This window comes from Vigna unguiculata, chromosome 2 (assembly GCF_004118075.2).
Source record: "Vigna unguiculata cultivar IT97K-499-35 chromosome 2, ASM411807v1, whole genome shotgun sequence".
NCBI lineage: Eukaryota > Viridiplantae > Streptophyta > Magnoliopsida > Fabales > Fabaceae > Vigna > Vigna unguiculata.
Window position 1 is genome coordinate 26,927,856 of NC_040280.1, and position 19,424 is coordinate 26,947,279.

At 27.5% G+C, this 19,424-nt stretch overlaps 3 protein-coding genes across 3 annotated transcripts; 1 reads left to right on the forward strand and 2 right to left on the reverse strand.

Moving 5' to 3' along the window:
* Positions 1–1,605: 1,605 nt before the first annotated feature.
* LOC114174113 (probable acyl-activating enzyme 1, peroxisomal) lies at positions 1,606–9,269 on the reverse strand. The gene is made up of 2 exons (XM_028058873.1): positions 9,033–9,269; positions 1,606–3,240 (listed from the first exon to the last, which is right to left on the reverse strand). The coding sequence occupies exons 1-2, from the start codon at positions 9,240–9,242 to the stop codon at positions 1,804–1,806; spliced, it is 1,647 nt and encodes a 548-aa protein (XP_027914674.1). The 5' UTR covers positions 9,243–9,269; the 3' UTR covers positions 1,606–1,803.
* A 1,158-nt stretch (positions 9,270–10,427) lies between these two features.
* Positions 10,428–12,009, reverse strand: LOC114174608 (uncharacterized mitochondrial protein AtMg00310-like). The gene is made up of 2 exons (XM_028059438.1): positions 11,495–12,009; positions 10,428–10,473 (listed from the first exon to the last, which is right to left on the reverse strand). Exons 1-2 carry the CDS (start codon positions 12,007–12,009, stop codon positions 10,428–10,430), a joined length of 561 nt encoding a protein of 186 aa, XP_027915239.1.
* A 5,970-nt stretch (positions 12,010–17,979) lies between these two features.
* Positions 17,980–19,206, forward strand: LOC114173185 (basic endochitinase-like). The gene is made up of 3 exons (XM_028057440.1): positions 17,980–18,301; positions 18,505–18,652; positions 18,740–19,206. The coding sequence occupies exons 1-3, from the start codon at positions 18,010–18,012 to the stop codon at positions 19,107–19,109; spliced, it is 810 nt and encodes a 269-aa protein (XP_027913241.1). The 5' UTR covers positions 17,980–18,009; the 3' UTR covers positions 19,110–19,206.
* Positions 19,207–19,424: the final 218 nt, after the last annotated feature.

Consider the following 19,424-nt stretch of genomic DNA (forward strand, 5'->3'; position numbering starts at 1 on the left):
CTTACATTTAAATGTACGTTTAGTGGCCAAAATCTATATGAAAGATTGAGAGATTAAACTTAAACATTGGACTTAAATTCAAAACTTAAGTATGTAACTCACAAATACTTATTAAATAAAGTAAAGTTAAAAAAAAAAAAAAACTCAAGTAAAGATACTCCAAATGTAAAATACACTTGTGAACAATATATCTATTTGATGATAAATACTAGGGTAATGGAGGTATATTTTTTTCTATTTTATAGTTAAAATGAATAAATATAAAATTTTGAATTTAATATTAATTGCATACTAAGTATTTATAGAAAAATACTAAATATTTAATGTTGGTGATTGGACTTGACGGCCCATCAACATTGAGCAATAAGTGGATTCAGACTTAGTTCATATCTTTTTTTTTTTTTTTCAATAGCAGCAATGATAGTGGCACTTTCCAATTTCTTTTATGCATTCTTTTGTTTCAAAATTTTCTAAACATGTAATTAACTGATTAATTTGTTGCATAACATACTCTAAATTGGTTTTGGTAAAAGAGAACATTACTTTTGAGTAAGATATTCTATAATGATAAGTTTGAAACAATTATTGAGTAAGATATGTCATGTGTATCTTTTTATATTGAAATGTTGACTTAATTCACTCTATGTGTTCTTTGTTTATATAGTTTATGATGCTCAATTTAAAAACTACACTTATACTTGCATTTACATTTCTTTGTTCATGTTTTCTTTTTTTAAAGTTCATATTGATTAGAAATAAACTAATCTAAAATAGATAAGTAAAAATAAACATCTCTTTAATAAATTAATTTAATAAGATTAAGTTAAATTTAAATTTTATTATCTTAATTCCACGTAAGGAAAATGCGTAAGACATTCTACATTAACTATAAGACCAACTTGTCACACAAGTGAGGTCAAAAGTGTTGGATTCTAATATCAAATTTATAGAGTCTAAGCCCTCCAACAAAAGTTACTATTTTTTTAATCTTCCTTATCATAATGTGTAAAATATTTTCATATGTCTCTCGTATGCGATACGAGTGTCATAACATTGGCTTCAATTATTTGCTTGAAAAAATTAAAAGGTTAAAAAAATAATTTATTTAAGCACTTTTCAATAAGATACAATATATTTTTACTCCACCATAAAAAATAAAATAAATATAAATAAATATATAACTGAATACAAATCTTATTTTACAAACTAAATTTGAACTTTTAAGTTAGGTTTAAAATTCTAAGATGACATGAGTCATCCAAAGTATATTCCAATAAAATTTGTTATTTGATAAGTCTATTATACCATTCATTATTGAGAGAGTTATTGTTTGTTAAGCTTATTGTGTCACCTGATATTGGATCGTTCTTAACCGTTTATTAATATTTAGTCTCATGCTCGAGATACATATGTCTCGGTATGAGAAAGTTGTATTAGAAATTTCATATCAATTAAAAAGAAAACGAGTTTACACCTCAACGTGAAGGAGTTACCTTTAAAATCACACATTGACTAGAAATAAGATGAGTTTAAACTCTATGGACCGAAACTTGAGCTATTTTATAGATTTGAATTAAAACTTAAAGTCCATGAAATAAAGAAAAAATAAAATAAAACCTTCGTTTTTTCTTTTTATCCTGTGTAAGAATTGAACATAAAACTTACAACGATTCACAAGCTACTAAACCTTCTTAGTAATAATGTATCTGGAATAAGCAACAAACGAGATCAAATTAATAGATTATAACATTTGTCAATTTTCACTCAACTCTTTATTTATAATCAAACAAAGCACATCCTCTTTCATTGAGTAACACCACTCTCGGTTTTGATCTTCTCCCTGATGCGAAATTTCTGAACCTTCCCAGTTGAATTAACAGGTAAATCTCCAAATACCACACTCCTTGGAACCATATGACTAGCCAAATGATCTTCACAGAACTTGATGATTTCTTCAACAGTGGCACTGCATCCCTCTCTCAATTCAACAACTGCAAATGGTGATTCCACCAAATATTCATCACATCTCCCCACAACAGCAGCTTTCAAAACCTTTGGATGATTCAACAGCACTGCTTCCACCTCTATTGAGCTCACAGCTTCTCCCTCACAATACATCATATCCTTTGCTCTATCCTTCACTGTGATTGAACCATTTGGTTGTCTAACACCAAGGTCCCCAGTCATATACCATCCATCCCTAATAGCCTCTTCAGTTGCTTGTGGATTTTTAAGGTACCCCATCATCAAAGCTTCCCCTTTGAACACAATTTCACCTATGGTTTTCCCATCAGGAGGAGTACTTTCATTAGTCTTTGGATCCTTCACATCAACATTCTGCATAACCTCTGACATACCATAATTCAGTTTTGTATGTTCACCATCTGAAGTGGGGTTCCATGGTCTTACAATGAAAGGACCATAAGTCTCTGTCATACCATATCCTATGTTCACATCAAATCCAAGCTGTGACACCTTGTTAAGAACATGGCTAGGTGGTAGCACACCAGCAACTGTGACATTCACCCTATGAGGCAGAGGCCTCCGGTCACCAGGTGATGCATTTGCAATCATGTCCAAAAGGGTAGGTGCACCACAAAAATGAGTTACCTTGTAACGGTGAATTGCATCAAATATACCTTTTGCTGAGACATTCCTTAAGCAAATATTGGTGCCACCAATAAGAGGCATGACCCATGGAAAGCACCATCCATTGCAACGAAACATGTCAACTGTCCATAGGAACACTGCCATTTGTTTCATCTCAAAACGAGCAATTGCTGCAAGTGAATTAACACAAGCACCTTTATGGCTATAAACAACCCCTTTTGGAAGGATCCCTGTGGTGCCTGAGGTGTAGTTCACTGATATGGGATTGCATTCATTGCTTGGTTTTAAAGGCTCAAAATCATTTTTTCCAGTTGCAAGAAGTTCATTGTAGTTTAATGTACCTGGGGGGATATCATTCGCTGAGAAAGATGGTTCTTGGTCATAACGTGGTATTAGAACAATATGGGGTAGCTTGCATTTTCTTTGGGAGAGAATTTCAAACACCTTGAGGGCAGAATCAATTAACTGGTAGTCCACAAACATGATTTTGCATGGCTCTAATTGTTCCAATATCAGAGCCAATACTGTCACATCCAATTGAGTATTCAGCGCAGAAAGAACACCCCCTGCCATAGGAACACCAAAATGAAGCTCGTACAGTGCTGGAATATTTGGTGCCAAAGCTGCAACCTGCTTATATTTATGGAAGAAAATCAAGGTCTAATGAAAGAGCATAATTTTGGTATAAAATATAAGTGAAATGATTTATATATATATAAAAAATATTGATCTATGTAAAATAGGGATTTTGCACAGAATAAAAATGATTAGTTTCATTAACAGTGGTGAAAATATTAAACTAACACAAGTACAAGTTCAAATAGAAAATGAAACAATAATCATATGTATTTAATTAGATCACTGACTTGGAACAAAGAGCGATTAATTAAGTGAGTGCAATCCGCTAGAAAAGGTGTACTTTTTTATTATATGTTTTTTTAATCAAGAATATGTTTCAGTTATTATATTTTAAAGGTGTGGAAACCATTATTGCACTTTCTATGGATTTTTTGAAAATGTAAAAATTTATATTAGATTTAATTTTAAGAGAACGATATAATGACTCTTATTTTTTTATTTTTATCTTTTATTTTTTGATTTAATTTAGTGTGAATTATTAATTAATATATTATTATTTTTTAAAAAAATTTAATAATTCATACTAATATAAATTATATTAAGTCAAGAAATAAAAGATGAGAATAAAAAAAATTGTATTCATAATGTAAATTTCATTAACTTTAATACATCAGGGTAAATTTACACTTAACTGTTAGGATATAATAGCCACTGTAATATTAAACAGAACTTGGCTTGATACGATAGTTTATATGTCTTGTATTTATTAGTATAAAAATGTTGTACTAATAATCAATAAAGGGTTTCAATCTCATTTTCTTTTTCACTTTAACCATAACTCGTAATCTGACAACCAATTAAAAATGACCTCAAATACAAGTTTCAGAAAAAATATTTTTAATCGTAAAATAATTTGTAAATGAATGAAAGTGTACCTTTTTAATAATGTTTTAGTATTTTTCAATTAAATAGCAATTATAATCAACAATAATTTTTCATTTATATGATTGTGTGAAAACATTTTTTTTAAAATATAATTTTAAAGCTATATGACGTGATTAAATTAAAAATGTTTGGGTGGGAGATCGTGTAATTGTTAAAAGAATAAAATTATTGGAAAGTTAACAATAAATAAAAATACAGTGAAAACAACAATAACAATGTTAAGATATAAGAATTAAAATAGTTATCAATTATTGTTCTTAAAACTTGAAAGACTAACATAAAGATGACAATAAGTAAAATTTGAGCGAACAATTTATTGTGTGGATGTATATGCATTGGTTTTTATGTGGAGGTATGTTTTTGGGTGCAATATTTTAAGCATTTATAAAATATAGAATTCAATTAATTTGTTATTAAATTTGAATTATGAAATATAAAGTATATTAATGAAGTTTTATTTTATAAAAGTTATCATTTCTCTAAAAACATATTTTCTCTTATTGTATACTCTATCTAAGGTTTTCAACAATTTATCCATCTATTTGAAGATCGAAGTGCAACCAAAAAATCTTAAAGTAGAGGACAATAATCTTATATGATTAAGATCTTAATCAAAATAAGTTCATCTTTTACCTTTTCCTTAATTCTATTTATATATAAGCTAAAATGAGGAAGAAAACAAGCGTACATGTGACTCTTTTTGGTTCAAGATGAATATATGCTTGTTTGTGATCATTATGATGTATTTCAATCATTGATTCAAAATTTCTTCGTGTAGATAAAACATATTTTGAGAGTTTGAGTATGTGGAGCTATAGATAGAGATAAAAGCTCGAGGTAAGGGAGACCAACTATTTTTATTTATTTATTTATTCATTGATTGTGATATTATGTGATATTGTGATGTGGATGAAATCTAGGATGTGGATGATGTTGACTATTTTACGATGTGAATGAAATATAACTGACATGTATTTTGTTTTTGTGAGATGAAAATGCATAAGATGGGAGACCGAGTAGAGATAATGTTTATACCATAATCTATGAAAGATATGTAAAGTCAAATAGAGTCGAGGGCTTATGCCATAATTTATTGAGAATTGTTGTAGATTATATATTTGTATATCCATGTGATGTAGATGTAATTATTCCAAGTAAGAAATATTATCTTATGTAATTATAAGCATGAATTGAATGGTGATTTTGAAAGAGATTATCCTAACTCTACTAATTATTCCACTCACATAAAAAAAAATATTTAGGGGTGAAAATGTAAGGAGGTTCCTATAATCTAAAGAGGTTATATGAAAAAAATGATCGTGTCTCACAGATAGAAAGAATTTATCTTGTCATACGAGGAAAACTTAGTACCTTATATGTGAAGCCAAGTAAAGTCAAGACTTAGGTTATGATTTACTAAAAGATTATATGACTAATGCAAAAACTTTTACCCTATTAAACATAAAGTCTTGAAAATAAAATATGTTGGTAGTAGTGGATAATAATTTGTTGAATGAGTTTATGTAATTTTTTGAGGTGATCTAACATAATGGAGGTCTTAATATGTTTTTATTTTAGAAAATGATATCTTATTTTAGAAAATGATAAATAAATATTATCTGGTCTTTTAAATTTGGATTTCGTTATGTTGTTTTGTCAAATTTGAAGATTATTATTTGGATAACTCAAATTTAATTTTTAAGAGTTTTGTTTGGAATTATAATTTTTGTGGAAGATGTTTGTAAAAATAATTTAGTGTTATATGTGATATGGATTTGGTTGTCTTCTTACTTTGGATAAGAATTTAGGATTTTAGTTCAGAACAAATGTAGATAGAATAAATGCTTAAACATTTGAATTAAAAAAAAAAATCAACCTTGTAGATGTGAGAAACAAAAATTGAGAATAGAGATGTATCTCTAGTAATTTTTTTTTCTCACAAAAAGTCATGAGACATCACTTATCTCATTTATTTTTGTCTTTGTCAAAAATAAAAAAATGTTTAGAGGTTGTATTAATACTCACTTAATAAGAACACACATATAAAATTAATTTTTGAAATAGAATGTAAGTTTTCATTTATTTTTCTGTACTTTTAAAATATAATGTTTATTTTGGAGGAAAAAAAAGAAGAAAAGAGCTTGGACGACTTTAAGCTCCAATTTATGATTTGAGGTTTTTCATATAGGTAAAGTTTTTACATTCTTAATTGAATCATTACTTCTTGACACTTTCACATATAGAATCAATTTTTGGAACTGAAATAGTGTACATTTATTTATTTATTTTTATATTCATTTTTCTATGTATATAATAGCAAGTACATATTTATGGACACGTTTCTATTTTTTTTATTTCATAATTTGGAAGAAATAATCATTTTTAAACTTAAAAAGAAAAACTATACTCAAATCTAAAAAGTAAAAATATGTTTCTTAAAACATTTTGCTAATATTTCAAGTGAAAAACATAAGATAGTGTCCCCTGACAACAGAAGCATGGGGTACTATTCATAGAGATAATATAAAATAGAAAATAGTAAATGTGTTAATAATGTCAACACTTACACTACATATTCTTTTAGAAAATAGGTTAGACATTCAAAATATAACTACAAATTATTATGTATGATATCCAAATTTAAATTTAAAAACTAAACTAATATTCTTTTTCTTATTCGTTACTAGAGCAAGATTTTTATATTAACAACAGATAAAAAAGTAAATGCATTTTTTATAATAATTTTGATAAATTTTAAAAATAGTGTGAAGAAAAGTGAAAGAAATACGATATACAATAAATATCGTAGTAAAAGTAAAATATAAAATATAAAAAATGTGTATGTAATAGTAAAGTTTGAAGTTAGAAACTAGTACTAATTAATTATTTAAACTCTTTATTATTAGGTCAGATAGTGAGTGTAGTTATTTCACAAAGGCCTTCATAAACATTTATAGAAAATATTCACAAGATAAAGAATTATATAACTTAATTAATTTGACAAAAAATGAAGAAAAGACAGAATAATTGAAAAAAAATGAAAGATAAGATATTTAATCCTCTCTTTTTAATTATTTATTCTTCTTCTTTTTCTCTTTCAACTAGAGACATAATATATCTCCTTCTCTCCTTCTATTTTAAAGTTGGAATAAGTATAAAAATGAGATTAATGATTAATTTAACAGAAAAGTGAGAATATCTGAAATGTGAAGTTGATTTAGTGAATTAAAAAAAAAATGATTGTGACTTTTTCTCCAGAAAAAAAGTATACCTGAGAGGGGACTTTATATGGACAGAAATTTCATGCAATTTTTTTTTTGTCGTATTTACTCTAACAACCATCGAATGTAATACGACGTGGTCAAGTCAACATACTAACTAAGGTCACTCCTCTCCTCTAATATTATATTAAATAAACCAACAATACTTTTCAAATATAATATTCTAATAATTAAGTATATTAAGATATGACGACTTTATCGTTAAATAATTAAGCAGAGTAAACTTGGTTAATATATATACTTAAGAATAAAATATTTAACGTGCAAGTTCTTAAAGTCTAACATTATTAAACTTTATAACAATTAGTTTATTATTAATTGTATCACTTAGTTATATAGGGAAATATTTAATATTTTTGTATTCTAACTACCTAGCAACACTTAAAAGATGGGTACAAAAATAGGATATTTGAAGCACTATTCAAGACTAGACCATTGACTCTCTCCACATTGATAATGATTGGAGTAATATTGGGGTATGGAAAAATAATGTCAATGGGAATGTGAAGACATGAATAGCATAGCGTGTTTATATGGTCAAATTTTCTATCAACACACGTTTAATGAGTAAAGTGAGATCAAAATTGTATAAGAATGAAGTCACAAAGTCCCAATTCCTTCTCTTAAATCTTTTCCTTTTCTGAGAATGACCCAATATACCATTTCACAGAGTATTCATTGGGCAGCAATGCTGAAATAAAACACTGCAAATGTTTTATTCAAAGATATTTTAATAAATATATTAGAATCTTAAGTTTAATTTAGAAATTTTAAAAAAGTAAGTTTCATAATTTTATTATTCTAAATCAAGTATTTTCAAATGAATTGTTAAGAAATAAATTTTAATTCTAACTTATAACCTTTGAAGAGTGTGTTGTAAAAGTAGATTTGCATCATTTACATTTACATGTATATTATAAACAGACATTATTTTTTTAGTTGATCTGAAACTTCTATCACACTTCATTCATGTAAATATATATATATATATATATATATATATATATATATATATATATATATATGAAGCGTAAGATTAAACATTATTGAATGGTTTGATGATTATTTAATAATAAGTGAAACAATATACCTAACAAATAACTTATAAATATTTTTTCTTTTTACTCAACTTTCTAATTTTACATACTTACACCAATTTCCAATCACTTAATAAATATAAATATGAAAACTCTAACAACTTATTAAAATATTCTCAAAGTATAAAAAAAGAACAAAATAAAATTCCTCGGGCATGCAAGTACATTTTGACTTCCATTCGATCTAGAGATACATTTACTACAAGGGGGCTATTCTAGAAAACTAAGAAAATAAATATAATTATAAAGATGATATCATTGTTTATATATATAAAATATGAGGTAAAAACATGAAGTTTTACACTGGTTCCTGAATTAAAATTGCAGAAAACATTTCGTAAAGATGGAGCTTGATTCTATAAATTACAAATTGAAAAAGCTAGCTAGGGTTCATATTTCGAAATCAATATATTATGTATATATAAGAAGTATTGATCTAGAGATATAAGAAATAATGATGAGAGAATGTGAAGAATGCAGAGAAAAATGAAGCAAAAGAATGGAAATGAAATGAACTTACATTATCGTTGTGAGAAAGACCAAAGTTAACCATAGCAGAAGCAAGTTTGAGGCATCTGTGATGGGTTTGTCGCCAAGAAAATCTGACATTATGATCGAAGACGATGGCGAGGTTGTCTCCATAGACAGTGGAAGCATGTTCCAAGAAACTCATAGGTGACAATGCCATGGTGTTTCTCAGAGACCACTCAACCAAGTCTTCTTCACTCATCGTGTCAAATGGATCTAAAACTATTTTAATTTCTCACTGCATCATATTTTTATACTATCTATCATATATATATACATACATATAGTCAGACTCATTTTGGAAGAATTTTATTTATTATTTCTTATTTATTATTATTACTTTAAATGGTTGTTAACAAAATATATATATTTTTTTAACATGAAATTAATTGGATCAACGTGTCAAATGGCTTGAGACGGTTTCAGATAAAGACGGAAGTTTTTATTAATTGAGATTCATGCATCAGCGTTCTCTGCAAATTCATCTACACCAGTAGCTAACTTCAATTCATTTCGTCTTCTTAATTTTTATTTTTACCTAATTGCTATCTGACGTATGCCCACGTATATATATATATATATATATATATATATATATATATATATATATATATATATATATATATATATTAGAGGAATAATCACAGTTCAGCAAAAAAAGTTGTTTGAATTAAATATACAACAAATATCGGACAGGGTTTTGTGAGTTTTAAATGTGGTATTAAATTCAAAGTTAACGGAATTTGATTTAGATTATTATTTGGTTTACTAAATAGATTCTTGAATTTCTTCAATGTCTTTACATCTGACTTTTAAACTGTTTTTTTACGATTTAGATTAATAATTTACATGAATTATTTAGATTCTTGAATTTCTTTACATTTGACTTTTAAAATAATTTTTAACTTCATGATTAATAAATTAAACCTTGCATTTAAATTCAAATATAAATTTATGTTTACTATGAATGTATATTAGATAAAGTATGAAAGTATGAATTTAAATTCTAATTCACCTTCGGAAATAACTTTTAGTAGCGAAAAAAAAAGTATGAAATAGTTTTTATAAATTAGGCAATAGCTAATTTTTTTTTTTCAACAAAGAATGAATAAATTAAAGAAGAACACTTATGGGGTGCTCTAACCCTTTTACAAAAAGCTCAATAACATGTATAAAAACATGCAAAAGCTTGACATCGAAACCTTTCAAGACATGACAGTAAAAAACTAGAGATCCATCAAAGATTAAAAAGATCCTAAAGAAGATGCACATGGAACTAAAACAGTAGCCACAAACTTGTTCTACTGCTCCAAAATACACAACCAAAAATAGAGACAGAAAGACCCTACACATGAATAGGTATAGGCAAACGTATAGAATGATGCATTCAAAGGTCACCAATACCATGAACCCAACCAGGAGCCAAACATAACCTGAAGCAATAAGACATAATCAACATAGCATGTACAAATTTCCACACCGAATTGAAGAGCTCAAAGTCCTCATCTAAATGGAGAAAAGTTGAGGAACACAGTCTTGAGAGAAAGGCAAGGTTGTGCTTATCCCAAGTATGTTCAGGTTCCACTTAAACAATATACTTCCCTGTTAAAAAAGTCCTGCATCTTTCTCACTTGTCAAACTAAGAACACACAATAGTTATCATATCATAAGGATTTTAAGCATGAGAGAGGTGAAAAAACCCAATCACTATATGAAAAATTTACTGAGGAAATTTTGTGTTTCATCCAAACCCAAGCTATCACTTGTGCTAAACCAAATATTTCATCAGGATCAACTTTCCTTTGTTTGAAGATTACCCAATTCCTATGTTTCCATATTTCCTCCACAATCGCTAACCACATGCCTCTCCATATAGAGTTTTGCCTAGTATTAAGATTAATAATAGAAAAGTGCTTAAAATTCTCCCTAGCTTTAAAATGGTGCACAGAGCTCACCCCCAACCAGTTATCACATAGGTTCCACACCTTTTGGGCTACTCTACAGGAGGAGAAAAGGTGGTCTACACTCTCCGCACTTACTTGGCACAACTCGCATAGATTATGTTGTAGTTGAACCCCCCTCACAATTAAATTATCCTTTGTTGGTAATTTATCCAAGGATATTCTCCATCCTAGAAATTGTGCCTTCGGGGTTACCTTAGTGTTCCACAACATATGAAATACTTTATCCTCTTCCTCTACAAAATTTCCTTGCAACTTATAATAGGCAGACTTAACAGAAAATACCTCATCATCGTCATCCTTCCAGAGCCAAGTATCAGGATGCCCCTTTATAAATCTTTGATTACATATCATCTGAAGGAGTTGTTCCTCCAAAGATGTCTCCCAGACGAGTCTTAATCTCCTCTAATTTAGGTCCCACATCCATTCATTCCCTTCCCAGTGGCCAACCTCCTATATGTATCTTTCTTTACTCTCTGATATAGAATATAACCTAGGGAACCTAGTACTAAGAGATTCATCCCCTACCCATGTATCTTCCCATAACTTTACCTTTTCCCCTTCTCCTACTGACCACCCAATGCACTTTTCGAACCACGCCCCATGCTCAGAATTACCGCAAACTTTATGGATATCTTTCCACCACCTAGACGCATATCTTGATATATTAGTTTCATTAAGATTCCTCCATGACCCGTATTTTGATTCAAGTACCTCTTTCCAAAGGCCATGCCCCTCTATTCCTAGTCTCCATTTCCACTTTGCTAAAAGTGCTATATTGAAGTTCCCTATATCTCTTATTCCCAAACCTCCATCCTTCTTTAGTTTGCAAATATTTTCCCATCTAACCCATGCTATTTTCCTATCTACTGATCCCCATCCCCAAAGGAAGTTTCTCTGTATTTTAATGAGTTCATTGCACACACTTTTTGGCAGTTTGAAGAAGGATAGATAGTATAATGGCAATGCAGATAATACTGATTTTATTAGACATGCCCTACCAGCCATGGATATTAATTTGCCTTTCCAGCTAGATAGTCTACTTCTAACTTTATCTACCATAGGTTGCCAGAATATTTTCCTCCTTGGATTTTCCCCTATAGGCAATCCTAAGTACACAAAAGGAATTTTCATGTGATTGCAGTTAAGAATTCTAGTAAAGTCTTTAATTAAAATTGCATTTAGACCTATGCCTCCTACTTTGGTTTTAGAGAAGTTTACTTTAAGCCCTGACACCAATTCAAAACTTCTCAATATAGCTTTTTATACAATTTTCTTTTCTTTTCAAAGAAAATCTTAAAATCGATCCCTAATGAGAGAAAGATGACTTTGATAACAAAATATATGTGATTAACATGCAGTCTTCTTGAGTCTAACTTCATTCAGTGTATGACTTCGATATTTATGCATATTAGAAATGCGATTTTAAAGTAAATGAATAATAAAAGCATTTAAAAATAATATTATAAAGAGATTAAAAATCATCTATTTTTTATTTTAAGTATTTTTTTTAAATAGCTAAACCTTTTCTATGATATTCTTGTGCGACTATCTAACTATTTCTCTAAAAAATTACACCATTAAGTGAACACCAACGGATAAATCAAAATAAACAATTATAATTTAGATTGGGTAAATTTTGGTCCCACCACAATTTATTTTATCCTTTTTTTATCTTCTTTTCTTTGAGATTGGGAATTGTATCTGTCTTATAAGTAATCGAGAAATGAGAGTGTAATACCAATATAAACCAGAAAAATGATAGTTTGATAAACTTTTTTTAATGATAAATTATCTATTTAGATAAAAAAGTATTATTTTATTTTGGTTAAAAAATAAAAATATAATATATTTAATTTTATCTATGGAAACTTTGTCAAGTTTCTCAAAAAATACTTTATCAAACTAATTTTCCTGTAAATTATGGGAGTAGGAGTTTTGAAAGTCTTAAAAGCTTATTTGGCAACTTTTAGGTACTCGAGACATTTTCTTGCCGTATAAACTATCTCCATAGAAAATTATTAATCACAAGTGTTTATTTAACTTTTAAATTTTATATACATACATATATATATATATATATATATATATATATATATATATATATATATATATATATATATATATATATTAAAATAGTCTAAATGTAGTTGAAATTCTTTTAAGTTTGAATTGGATATAGTTTATCGGAATATATCTATGTTGAATTGATCGAAAGTTTTTGCGTGGTAAAATCCCTGGTCAAATTTGGGTTTATGTGAATAGTATTTTTATGGTTTAAATAAGAGGATAAAAAAATACAAGGGTTAAATATATTTTTATTTCTTGATTTTTAATAAAAGTTAAATTTTTTTTTTGAAATTTTATATTAATTTAATATTTTATCTTTAGAAATGTGTAAATTTAATAATTATAAAAAAATTTATTAAGTTTATTTTATGTTTTAAATGTGTTCCATAATAACATTTGAATTGTTTATATGACACATTTTTACTTCAATTGTCATCATGAAGCACGTTTAAAACATCAAATCAATTTAATAAAATTTGGTTAAAAGTAATAAATTCATGAATTTTTAAAGTTGAGAGACTAAATTTGGCCAAAGTTTAAAAGAATTACTAATTTCAATGTTCACTTAAGTTAAAAAACAAAAAATATATTTAACCCAAAATATTAAACAACAACCAATTTAAGAAATAAAAAATAATCAATTACTGTAGTGGTTAATTTAGATAATAATTTATAAATTTTAAAAATTATTGATATTTAAAATATTTTATATTATATATGTAATTATAATTGGTTTGTGAATCGTGGTTTAAATTTGTCTATTAACATTAGCAAACAAGGTTTCAGTCTCCAAAAAATTAATGTCCATATAATTTTTATATAGTGACTAATTATTTAAAATTAGAAATTAATTTAGACACTAATTTCTTGAGGGATAAAATCTTGATAGCTAATGTTAGAGTTTAATTTAGACTTTAATTCACAGATCAATTATAATTTTGTATTTATAATAATAATTAATTTAGATATCAATAATTTTAGTTTAAAAATTGATATTTAAATTAGTTATTATAATGCTACTTAGTTTTGTCTATAAAATTAGTTGTTATTTAATGATTTTTTGTTTGTATTATAACATTCATTTTGGTTAGGTGATCATGATAATTTTATCTTATAAATATGTTGTTTTTTTCTCATATGAAAATTTTGCTTGAGTAAGAAGGTGTCCTTCAAATGATGCTCGAGTGTTAAGAAATTGTTTTCTGCACTTGGCGAAATTGCTTAAACGTTAGCATGATTGCTCAAACGTTAATATTCTTCGCTTAAAGGGTTGAGGAGTTTAGGTCGCTTGATGTTTGGAAGTTGTTGGTTTTTGTACAAGTCACACCACCATTCAACAAAAAATGTAATGCTTAACAATGAAAGATAATCAATGTTAATTATCTCTTTTGAAACTAGTATATATCACTGAAATAACTTTAGTTTCTTAATATATATATCAAAGTGTTGGTTTCATAATCTAATTAAACAATGAATATTTCCATCTTTAATAAAGTGAAGCCACCTAAGTGAAATCATTTTACTCAAACAATATCCTTATTTATTAATATTATGTTGTATTCTGAAGTTGTATATATGGATTATATATATATATATATATATATATATATATATATATATATATATATATATATATTAGCTTATGTTTTAAGTTTATAATAAATTTAAAAAGTTTTAATTGAATTTTTATTAATTTTTTGTATGAATCCTTAAAATTTTTATTTTTTTTAAATTTTATCCATGTGGTTAGATGTTTATTGTTAACAATGTGACGTAATAATTATCTCAGATTGTCACCTTAACTTAAAAATTGTCATATAATATTTTATTATAATAGATTATGAGTACAAAATCTCCTTCAAAAATTTATTGCTGTAATTTTATAATTTCACAAATTTATAATTTTACAATTTTATAATTATTTGATTTTATATTTTTTAATTTTTTAATTTTATAATTTTGTAATTATTATTTTTCTTATAATTTTATAATATTTATTTATAGCTTCATAGTTTTATATTTTCTTTATTTCACAATTTTACATTTTATAATTATCTAATTTTCTAATTTATAATTTTATATTTTGCAATTTTATAACTTTATAACCTTGTAATGTTATAATTTGGTAAAAAAAAGTAAGTATATAATATTTATTTTATAATTTTATATGTCATAATTTTATACTTGATATTTATATTTTTTATTTATATTTTGTATTTTATAATTTTAATTAAATTTAAAATTAATTTTCTTTAAATAGAGCAAATTTTGTAGGGTGACAATGTAAAATAATTGTCACGTCACATAGTAATTAAATCTTTTACATACTCGTACTCAATTAAAAAGCTTTAAAATTTTGATTAGCAATAAACAATAAAAAATTAAGAGAAATTCAATTGAAAGTTATAAACTTTGAAAACTTTATATATATATATATATATATATATATATATATATATATATATATATATATATATATATATATATATATATATATATTATGAGTTACCTTAATGTATTTTTACCTTAATGATGACATGATTTCTATAATCTTTTAATATGGTTTAACATGCTAATCTCGAAAATTAGTTAAATATGTTTTTTTTTTTTGTATTTGACCGGTTAGTACGGATATTAGACCGTTAAACTTTTTTGATTTGTCAAACGTGTTTTAGGTTAATATTTGAGTTGTTTATATCGATTGACATGTTTTTGTTTTAATATCATCTAAAAAATGTGTCAGACACATGAATAAAATTTAACATACTTAAGTTAAATAAATTATGTTCATTCATTTTTAAAGTTTGAGAACCAAAATGTATCAAAATTTTGGACAAAAATAAATTTCAATTTTACGTCAAAGTTTAGAAACTAAAAACATACTTAACTCTTTAAATTATCTAAAAAAAATTAAAAGTGTAAATAAATTTAAATTTATAGTATATATGTCATTAAAGAAAATGATGTATTTTTAAGTAAAATTTAATAACGTTTGATCTATCTATTTATCTGAACTAAACCAATTTACTATTAATTTGATTAATTAATTTAACTAATCTAAAAATGAAAAAAAAAATTATAGTTAATAAAAAACTATCATCTTCTTATAAATTCGATCTAAAACCACCCTTGCGTTCCGATATAGTTTTAACAAAATTACAAAAAATCACATGAGATTTTCTCCAAAACATAAAAATGCTGAATGTCTTTTGCTTCTTTCTTATTACTTGACGTGAACGTCCTCCACCATGCTAAATAAAGTCTAGACCCTTTTGTTGTATTTTTGGTATTATATATTTAATGCATTTTAATATATTTTAAAATATAAAAATTATTATATATCAATCTATCTTAAGTGTACAGCGGATAATGAATATAAAAATTTAAAAAAAAATCCAAATTCATTCCAAAAAAACACACTTTTAAGGATACCAAACGCAGCTTAAGGGGTAGAATGAGAATTCAAAACGTTAACTAGTTCTTGGTTTTGGTCCTTAGTAGAATCATAGTGTGAACACTGGGAAATGCCTGTGACCAGCGTGTTGTGTAGGATAAGTTCAATTATAACAAATGCTTCCAGCTTCAACCTTTCAGATCACGAAAATAATGTTACAAAAAAAATTGAAAAAATATTTTATAGAATTTAATTTTCGTATTTGTTAGTATATTTTTCTACTATTATTTTAAAAAATTAATAAAATTCTAATTATGTATTCATATAATAATTTTCTAGTAAAAAAAAGTAACTTTGTATTATTTTGTGATTTTTAGTTAGAGCATTCAATACAGAGACTCTTTTATATTTTATAAGTTTTAATTAGTTATTTTATTATATCCAGAGCTTAATTAATATTATTTAATTTTTAAAAATTTATATTTTTTGAACCGATTTCAAGTATCACAAATAGATATTTTTGTGATTTGTTGTGTGTTACAACCTTGGGGAAACAGGTGTTGCACAAGTCAAATTACACCGATTTAGCATTTTTTGTCTCAACACTTTCTCCTTTTTCTGATTTCTATAGCCTACTGAAATTGGACCTACTGAAATTTTTCTAACGTGAAATAGTCCTCACTCTCTTTTCTTTCCTAATTAAAAAAAAAAGTCGGAAAAATCTAATTCATCTTTAAGAAATTCTTTTATTTTTGTAACTCTTTATTTCTCCTTCTTTTTCTCCTTGAAAATGTAAGAAATTGACATAGTTTTTAGTATTTTCTCTTTCCATTTAGCACATGAGAAGAGAAAATTTTCAGAACGTGAAATAGACCTCTTTCAGTCCTAAAATTTTCCACAAACACAACTGAATCCTTTCTAACTTATCAAAATACAAACAACTCCCGTTCATTCCATACCTCTTTGTCCCTCTCCCTTCCCATTCTTTAATATATTTTATTTTTATTTTGTGGATGAAATGGAAAAAGTTATTTTTACACAACCACTGTTCACAGCACCATTATTTTCTTTTCACCCATATCACTACTATTATTTTAATGATTTTTGTAACATTTAATTATAAACATACCTTTTATTATATTTTTTTACTATTAAAATATTCAAATCAGGAGTTATAGACAACTCTTCCACGTCAAAACACCATTTCTGAACAAACAAAAAAAAGAGCACCTAAGAAGTCTCTTTCACCTAAAGTTCCACACGCACCACTAAACCTCACAAACTAACGAAAACACAATCAGCTCACTTTTATTCCATAGCTCTCTGTGTTTCACTCTCTCTTTTCTTGAAAATGCAAGTGAATTGAGTATTTTTTTAATCCCTTTTTTCATGCATAAAATGAGATGAAAAACAGTGTATATACTGATAAAATCCACCGCTAATTTTCTAAAGAGGTCATCACATTAAGGGAAAAACCCTGAAACTTAATACTATATATACCTTCAGCCTCATCAACTTAACACACACACAAAACAAAGGGAAATATGAAGTTACACACTTTTGCCTTTGCATTATTAGCCTACATCCTAGTAATAACCTCATCGTATTCTCATAGTGCTGTCGGTGCTGAGGTTGGAAGTGTAGTCGGTGCTTCTCTATTCGACCAACTACTGAAACACCGAAATGATCAAGCCTGCGAGGGCAAGGGTTTCTACAGCTACAACGCTTTCATCACCGCTGCTAGATCCTTCGCTGCTTTCGGAACCACCGGTGATTCCAACACTCGCAAGAGAGAGGTTGCAGCTTTCCTAGCTCAAACCTCTCATGAAACCACAGGTTCTCTTCTGCTAATCATTTTTTCACTTAGTTAACTATTGTCTCATGTTACAACATATGGAGAATCTAAACATGAATCTAAGTCTCTTATTGAATAAAAATGTATAAGTTAAGATGCCATAAAAAGATGAAAACTCATAAATTCATCATCTTAACGTTAATCGTTGTTTAAACACTGTTGATGCATGTGATGTGTGATACAGGAGGAGCAGCAACTTCACCAGATGGACCATATGCATGGGGTTATTGCTTTGTGACAGAAAGAGATAAGTCCAACAGATACTGTGATGGGAGTGGACCATGTTCCGCAGGAAAATCGTACTATGGTCGAGGGCCAATTCAACTGACCCAGTAAGTAAATTGAGACAAGATATATATATATATGTAACAGTTTTGATTAACGTGGTACTCATGGTTTTTGATGTTTTTGAGGAACAGCAACTACAACTATAATGCAGCTGGAAGAGCCCTGGGAGTGGACCTGATAAACAACCCAGACTTGGTGGCAAGAGATGCAGTGGTATCATTCAAGACAGCACTGTGGTTCTGGATGACGCCACAGGGGAATAAACCCTCGTGCCATGACGTCATCACTAACAGGTGGACCCCATCTGCTGCTGACAAGGCAGCTAATAGAGTGCCAGGTTTTGGTGTGATCACGAACATCATCAATGGTGGACTTGAATGTGGGAAAGGTCCTACTCCGGCATCTGGTGATAGAATAGGGTTTTACAAGAGATACTGTGACGTTTTTGGAGTCTCTTATGGTCCTAACTTGAATTGCAGAGACCAAAGACCTTTCGGTTAATCACTTCCATGTTTTTTTTTTTCTTTGCTTTCGTTCCATAATAAGAATAACAACGAAAATGATGTCGTCTCTGGCTCATTTTCTATAATTTCCCCAACTTTTCTTCGGCATATATATTGAAAAAATCACATCTTTTTCTGCACAATTTGACATGACTGGATCTAACGTAAAGGATGAGAATAAATTAACCGAAAAATTTATATGACACGATTTCATGACCATTTAACCATTTTTAGAATAACGGTAAAATAGTTCAAACAAAAATTATCTTTTACATATTAAAAAGAAAGAGAAAATAAATAATAACGATAATAA